The sequence below is a fragment of the Debaryomyces fabryi genome, assembly GCF_001447935.2.
Source record: "Debaryomyces fabryi strain CBS 789 chromosome Unknown contig00021, whole genome shotgun sequence".
In the NCBI taxonomy this organism is placed as follows: Eukaryota; Fungi; Ascomycota; class Pichiomycetes; order Serinales; family Debaryomycetaceae; genus Debaryomyces; species Debaryomyces fabryi.
In genome coordinates, this window is record NW_015385447.1 from 89782 (window position 1) to 98025 (window position 8244).

At 36.4% G+C, this 8244-nt stretch overlaps 3 protein-coding genes across 3 annotated transcripts; all 3 read right to left on the bottom strand.

Annotated features, from left to right (window-relative positions):
- Positions 1 to 22: 22 nt before the first annotated feature.
- AC631_01540 (uncharacterized protein) lies at positions 23 to 2698 on the bottom strand (the record flags this gene model as incomplete). Its single annotated transcript, XM_015610370.1, has 1 exon — positions 23 to 2698. The coding sequence occupies one exon, from the start codon at positions 2696 to 2698 to the stop codon at positions 23 to 25; it is 2676 nt and encodes an 891-aa protein (XP_015468842.1).
- Positions 2699 to 2917: 219 nt separating this feature from the next.
- PRE8 (proteasome core particle subunit alpha 2) lies at positions 2918 to 3778 on the bottom strand (the record flags this gene model as incomplete). Its single annotated transcript, XM_015610371.1, has 2 exons — positions 2918 to 3626; positions 3735 to 3778. The coding sequence occupies 2 exons, from the start codon at positions 3776 to 3778 to the stop codon at positions 2918 to 2920; spliced, it is 753 nt and encodes a 250-aa protein (XP_015468843.1).
- Positions 3779 to 4697: 919 nt separating this feature from the next.
- On the bottom strand, positions 4698 to 8132 carry ELF1 (Elf1p; the record flags this gene model as incomplete). The annotated part of the gene is made up of 1 exon (XM_015610372.1): positions 4698 to 8132. One exon carries the CDS (start codon positions 8130 to 8132, stop codon positions 4698 to 4700), a length of 3435 nt encoding a protein of 1144 aa, XP_015468844.1.
- Between the last annotated feature and the right edge of the window lie 112 nt (positions 8133 to 8244).

Consider the following 8244-nt stretch of genomic DNA (forward strand, 5'->3'; position numbering starts at 1 on the left):
TACTGATATATATATATATGAACTATTTGAAAGGTGCCTTTAATGGATCAATGACTGTACCTTGCTTAGTAATGATTCTAGGCATGGTCAATTTTTGATGAGTCTCTCTTGATGTCCACTCTTGACCCACGGGCATTCTTAAGGCTCTTTCGTACTGCTCCCTAGACTCATAAGGAAATGGCACTCCTGATGATTGGTATTTCAAATTCTTCTTGTTCACCCTTTCATTAATGATAACGTTCTTTAAATTCTTATCCTTTCTCTTATCTTTTTGAACAACACCATCGATTTTACGGACTATCTTCTTCTTAGGCTTTTTCTTTCCTCCAGCCCAATCACCCCACCCTGGTAACGTCACATCTTCTTCTTTATCACCTTCATCCTTGACGACTTGTCTTTTCTCTTTTTCAAATTCCCGTACAACATCGTCACCAGCAAATGCCTGTTTGATTAAATCCTTTTGTTTGAACATAAGACCATCGTCTTTATTTTCATCATCAGAATTTTCATTATCGCTATCATGGATATCTTTGGTCTTCAAGGTTTCATGCATATCAATTATGGTGTCTTCATCATCTCTTTGAGAAGCACTTCTCTTTTTGTTTTTAGCAATCTTTTGCGCTGATTTTGACAATTTTGATGAGGTCTTGTCCACCTTATGGATCTTTCGAGACTTTTGCATTGCCTCTTCAGAATCATTATCTGCTAACCAAGGATTGACATCCTCAGCTTCGTCTGATGCTTGCAGTTTCTTCTCTTTTTCAAGTTCATTAGTTGTCTTGTTCGACTTTTTGTTAGAAATTGAGTTATCCACCACTTTAAATTTCTTACTTAATCTATTCTCCAAATTGTTAGACTCATCATCTCTAACTTCATCCAATGTTCTTTGATTAATTTCATTCATGTCGGATTTCATTGAGGATGCACTTGGAGTATATACTCTTCTACCTTGATTTTTTGAAACATTAATAGAGGTAGCTTCGTCTTGAAATTCATCTAAATCACCACCATTTTCTAATTTCTTTAACATCTCTAATTCTTTCAAGTTCTCTTGCTTGTGACGTTGATCAGCCGATTTCATAAAGTCCATGGCCAATACACCCTTTCCTAACTTGTTTCTATTTATCTCATCTGCTTCATTGGTTTCATCATCCTTGGCATATTCACCCTCTATATCAGAAATTTCCTGGTCACTTTGATCACCCTCTTCATAACCTAATTGTTTAGACCTTAATTTTTCACCTTGTCTTAACATTTCTTCTAACTCATCTCTGTTAGATGCATCTTTTGACAATCCACTCTTAATCAATGATTTGGCCCATTTAGATTGGGTTTTGTGTTTTAATAACATTCTTTCTTTGGCTCTCTTCATATCATGTTCTTCATTGTCAGATTCCATATCAGATCCCTCAACCATTTCTTGAGTTCTTAATCTTTCCTTCTTTTTAATTTTATGATATGTCTTGGATTTTATCTTTTTGATACGCTTGGCCCTCTTTTCATCACGGAACATTAATTCTCTCATTAACCTCAACTCATTAGTTCTCTTCTTCAACTCTTCTGCCGATAAGTTTGCAGCCGCAATCTCCTCGAACGTGGCTTCTTTCTTGTCATCAGTTAAGGCAGAGTCTTTAAGAATTCCTTGAATCTTCTTCTCTAATTCTGTGGTTGGCTCATTCGATGATCTGAAAGTAGTTGCAGTATCATTATGCTTAACTTCTGGATTTAATGGAAACTTTAATACTTCAGCCTTCCTGTTTTGTTGGACGGTGTCATCCCATTTACTGATATCTTCATTGGTGATCTCATAAGCGATTTGTCTTTCATTTCTTTCTTGTATACGCTTTGGAAGTGGTGTTGCTAATGCTTTTTGTTTGCTGTTATCTTCTCCATCGATCAAAATGGCATCCTTAGATACAGATGGATCAACCGCCGATATCATATCTTGCAAAGACAATGACGCACCCTTTGTTGGCAAGTTAAATTCATTTTCATCAGTGGTTTCAGTAATCAACCTTTTTCTTTCTTTGGCTGGCTTTTTTAATTGCGATTGTAACTTGGATACGGTATTTGCTAAATCAACTTCATCATCGTCATTTTCATTTTCAGATGCAGACTTAAAGATATCTTCTTCATCATCACCGTCCTCTTCACTGTCTTCTTCGCTCTCTTCTTCGGAAGACTCTGATTCCCATGCATCATCCAATACAAGTTCATTCTTATTGTTAGACTTTTGAAGGCTTTTAGCGTCTTTCTCATCCATATCCCAAGCTTCTGATAATGTAACTAATTGGCTTTCGTCTATACTTGCATAACCTTCATCGTCGTCTTCTCCCTCACTATCACTGCCACTGTAATCACCTCTTTTTCTTTTCTTCTCTTTCAACTTCTTTTTCTTTTGTTTGTCTCTAATGGTCTGGGAAAATTTTGACGTTAAAACGTCATAATCGTCATCGGATCCTAATGCTTCATCTGAGTCTAATTCTTCATCGCTGAATTCTTCACCATCTTTACTCTTATTAGCCAAAAATTTACTAGCATCCATGATCCCATCGTGGACTTCTAAGTCATCTTCATCGCCAGAACGATTGTACGAATCATCATCTGATCTATTTTCAGCACGTTCAGCGATTTGAAATGCATCAAGAACCTTTTGGGAACTTCTCTTCCTCGTTGAAGACTTATTCTTGCGTGCCATGATCGCTCTACCTTCAACTAATCCTATATTATCTTAGAATATTCTTTATAGGTACTTGATGAGCTCTTGCAGCTGAGATGGTTCTTGCAAAAAAAAAAAATTATTGAAGAGCTGAGCACGTGACATAGTACCCAGTTAAGACTATAAACTACAACAGGATAAACTACAACAACAAATCGTATATCATTGTGTATTAATTAAGGAAGACTATCTAGTGGATTATAATGCATCTAATCTATCGTTAATTTCTTCTGCAGACAATTTTCTGAATCTTGGACCCTCGACGTTAGTACCTTTAAAACCTAACAAATGCTCTTGGGAATCACTAACTATTGCAATGTCCAAATTTTCACCAGTCAATTCACCATCTACGGACTCTTTCAATGCCAACAAAGAAACATGGATAGCATCTTCCAATTCTAAATTTTCATTCCATCTTTTTTCTAAGAATGTTTTAGCAGAAACAGAAGTTTTACCGATTGCGGTGGCCTTCCATGGGAAATAACTTCCTGAAGGATCAACCTGATATAATTGGAAGGAGTCGGAGTGCTTGTCGTAACCACCAACTAATAATGAAACACCGAATGGTCTGATACCACCAGATTGGGTTGATTCTTGCATCACTTTTGCAATTTCTTGTACCATTACCTTCACAGGCGGATATTCGTTGTAAATTCTTTTGTAGTTAGTGTGAGCAAGCTTACGGGCCTTATCGACAAGCACACGGAAATCTGGGCCCATCCCCGAGTATGACATACCAATATCTGGCGTAATTAATTCCACTTTAGTATTGGAGTCAGCTTTGAGAAGATTCGAGTTAGCTTTACGTTCTGTGGCAATCACAACCCCGTTGGCAGATTTGATACCAATGGTGGTAACACCCTGTTTGACTGCATTTAACGCATATTCAATTTGTACCAATTTACCACTATTAATTGTTAGTAATGATCATCACGAACGGAGAATCGGCCCAAAATGGTCAATTCCTCTAAATCCATCTCCTATGTCCAATTTAACTCAAATCCAAATTACATACCTTGGTGAAAATGTTGTTAATGAGAATGAATATCTATCAGCCATTATGAAATTTTATACGCTTAAAATTGGTTTACAATTATAACTTCTTGAATTGTAATTCAATATATCTTTTCTTTAGTTCAAAATGCTATCAAGCCGCCGAAAATAACTATAAATTATGATTAATAGATGTAAAACTTATGTAAATTGATTTAGGAGTTTGAAATCTTTTTGCCTTCGAATGTTGATACACTAAATGTCGCGATTCGAACTTGCGACATATTTACAAATGTCGTACGATACAAGACCCCAATGCCGTCTTATCTCTTAATTGTTCTAGTGTATGATGAACTGTAATTGGGTAATTTATTAGTAAGAACTATGAATACTGGTAACAAGTCATACGGTTTAGATGAATCAAATCCCCTATTGGTTGATAAGGGTGATTTTGAGATAGTCTGTTAGAGCTCTGTTAGAATCTTCACTGGTTGCGAAAGATGTATTCTGAAGAATGCACTTCTCTGAATGTTTCTATTGATGAACACTTATTGCTCAAATATGTTTATGTAATCCTAATATTCAACTATATGAGGAGAGTTACTTACTAGATAATTATATATACAATCATTATCTTGTGCTTAAGAAATAAATCTTTTTTTCTTCAGCACCACTGTAGTAATGGGTAAAACAAGGGTGACGTCATTTTTTCTCCAAGTAATGTTGATGAAGCATTGAGCAGTATTGATGATTTAGATATTAAACAGCATGGATCCTTAGCCAGTGATAGAGAAGAATCAATCGACAATGAGTTGGCAGAAAAAACAAATAATATTAAGAGAAGTTAGAGTTAGTTGAGAAATTATCTAAAACATGCTGCAAATTGTCCTTCGACATATTCCATGGATAATACTAGTATTATTGATTCAAGAAACATTTATTAAAACTATTATACATTATAAATAGATTATTGACAGGACCAAGCCTAATCTTCATCTTCATCATCAGTATCCGGATATCTTGGAGTACCCTTTGGACTGTTCAACCAATCAATGTAACGCAATCTTCTTCTTTCGGCTTGTGCCTTCTTTTCGTTTCTAGTCATCTTCTTCTTTCTAGTTCTGACCTTGATGTTAGCAGGTGAATCATCGTCATCAGCTCTCTTTTTGGTTGGTGTTGGCGCAGGAGAAGGAGAGGCAGAATCACCGTCTTCAAATCTTTTGTTATCAACAGCAGCGGTACCCTTTTGGACAACAGCACCGTTTTCAACATGCCATTGTTCAGGACACAAGGCACCGACGAATTCGTTATTATGCGAAATCATAACGACACCACCAGCCCAATCTCTGATAGCAATAGCCAAACCTCCTAAAGAATCACGATCCAAATAATTAGTAGGTTCATCTAAGACTAACAAATGAGGATTATTCCACATAGCACCAGCAATAACGACCTTAACTAATTGACCACCAGATAATGATCCCATAGGGGTATGGTCAGCAATATCACCGTCTAAACCAACACCTTCGAAATGCTTTCTGATAACAGTAGGGGTTAACTCACGGTAACCCAAACCTTCTCTAGATGCTTCATGATCATCGAACTTTTGGAGTAATTTGTGGAAACCATGTTCAAGTAAGACTTCCTTTGGAACCCATGAGTTGTACTTTGGTAACCACCATTTCCATTTGACTTCATATTGGTAGGACTTCTTCAACTTTTGTCTACCAACAATAGCTTCGATGGCTCTTGGCCCTCTACCATCTTGAATATCAATTTCTTTTGCCATTTGTTCTTTTTCATCTTCAGAGATTTTACGTGATTCTTTCAATAAAACTTCACGATCATCACCAAATCTATATCTCCACTGCAAATATTGGTTTGCAGTCTTTTCCTTGTGTTGTTCAACATGCTGTAAAGCATGTTGGGCAATATAACCAATTCTTAAATTTGGATGCTTTTCAACCTTACCTTCGTTAGGGTTTAATTCAGCAGTTAATAATTTAATCAAGGTAGATTTACCAGCACCATTTGGACCCAAAATAGCCACACGTGAAGACAACGACAAGGAGCACGAAACATTTTCTAAAGATGGTTTAGATGCACCTGGGTATGTAAATGTAACGTTGGACATACGAGCAACAGCACGTGTGTTAGATTTAACACCAGTTAAAATACCTGGAGGTGGGAATGCCATCTTAACGTTTGAATCGGATAAAGTATAGTAGGATTTACCTTCTGGCTTGACCTTAACAAACTCTGATAAATTACCTTTATAGTAGGCCAATTTCTTGTTTTCATAATGGATAATATCAGTACAGACCTTATCTAAGAAACCGGAGTCATGCGAAACAATCAACGAGGTGATGTTAGTGTTTTCAATTAAATAGTCCTCAAGCCATTTAACATTGGCAACATCCAAGTGATTTGTAGGTTCATCTAACAATAACACATCAGCCTTCATCAACATAGCTCTGGCCAATTCTAATTTCATCTTCCAACCACCGGATAAGGAACCAACTTGCTGATCTAATCTTTCTTGAGGGAATCCAACGGCCAATAAAGCCTTAGCAATTTCGTCACGACCAACACCTTGCAATTCAGGGTCCGAAGCGATAAACCCAACCAAGTCCATATCAGCTTCTGAACCTTGTAACTTATGCTCAACAAAACAAGTTTTCAATTGATCTGGGGTTGGGAAACCTTCTAATTGGCCTTTAGAGATAGCTCTCATCAAAGTAGACTTACCAGCACCATTTCTACCACACAAACCATATCTGTGTCCTTTAATTAAACGCAAATTGGTCTTGTTTAATAACATACGAGAACCGTAGGCTAATGAAAAGTCAGCATTGACAATCTCGATTGCACCTTCTTCGTCATCATATACCTTGGTAGAAACAGCGGTGAATAAATCTCTTAAGTTAGCAAGAACCTTGCTGATATACTTTTCCTTTAATTCATTGTCAGAATTAGTGATAGCCATGTTTAAGTAATCAGTAAGACGTTTCCAATCATTAACATTGGCATCAGCTTGTAAAATAAATGCCAAATAATTGGAAATAGTTTCGTCTGAATCGACATGCAAAGTTTGTGCAACAGATTTCAACTCATCATCCATATTTTCAGTGTAAAATTCTCTTGCTTGAGTCAAATTAATTCTACCATGGAACATTCCATCGGATTGTTCGTCCTTTGCATCTTGCAAAACGGCTAACGCCTTTCCAGCTAATTCTCTAACTTCTGGTAAAGAGGCGTTGTTAACAACTTTTTGAACACCTGGTAATAAAATTGGGATATATACTTCAATTTCACGCTTGTTGTTGACCAATCTAGTCAAATTTTCAGTAACAGTGACAGTTTGTCTTAATTGATCATTTGAAGTAGATGACATATTTAATGACTTATCCAAAATTGGAACCAAAAGAGATAAAACTGGTTCAGTGACTTCAGCAACGAAGGTAACAGATGACAAATTCTTAATACATTCTGGAACTTTCTTTGGATCTGATAAAGTTTCAACAATCAATTCAAACTTGTTCTGTAAATCTAATGAGTCCAAAACCTTTACGAATTTCATCATAATCTTCAAGCCATGCTTGGCTAATTCTGGCTTGAAATCAGTAGACAAATCAGTTAAAACAGGAACAGTGTTGACGAACTTCAATTCTAATAAATCAGCTGGGACATCATCTATCAACTTGTCAAAGGTATCTAATGCGGCAATTTTAGAATTCCACTTAGCTGAAGAAGATAAGTAACTTAACAAGGCATCAATTACTATGGATCCAGCTGCTTCAACAGGGAATATACCATACAATGAATCAGCTGCGGTCTTAGCAGCCTTAACACAGTTCTTATCTTTATCAGCGCACATATCGTAACAGTTACTGAAAAATTGCAAAAGATATGCCTCGCTTGGAGTTTGACCACCAAGTTTAATCACTAATTGCTGAATAATGACCATGGCGGATTCTCTTACTAAAGGAGAATTTTTAGGTTTGGATAAGGACTTAAGAATATCATTTAATTTCCATTCATCAATAACCGATAAGGAAGACTCTGCAACAGCATTGGCAATAGCTTCTGCTTCAGTTTTGATTTCGGAAATCTTGGTAGCATGTTCAATGTTCGATAAATTTGCCTGGATTGGAATATCACCGACATTCAACTTGCTTAATGCAGTATTCAATGAGGTTAAAGATGCAGTAGACGAGTTTGGATTAGGAGTACTTGGAGTAACAGATCCACTTCCTGGTAAAGAACCATTAGGAGTGCTAGCATACGAATCTTGATAAGAATACGGAGAAAATCCTCTATTTGCTCTGTTATTATTAAATCCTCTATTCAAAGTTTGCCCTTTAGGTTGTTGTTGTTGGGCCTGTTGCTTCAAAAAGTCATCAAATGATTGAGGCGCCATTTTGAATATGTATCTAGTCTATAATGCCAACAATCTATACTTGAACTTAGAATTAATAGCAAATCTATATATGGAATTATGGAATAGAATTAAAATTTTCGAGAAGAGCTCA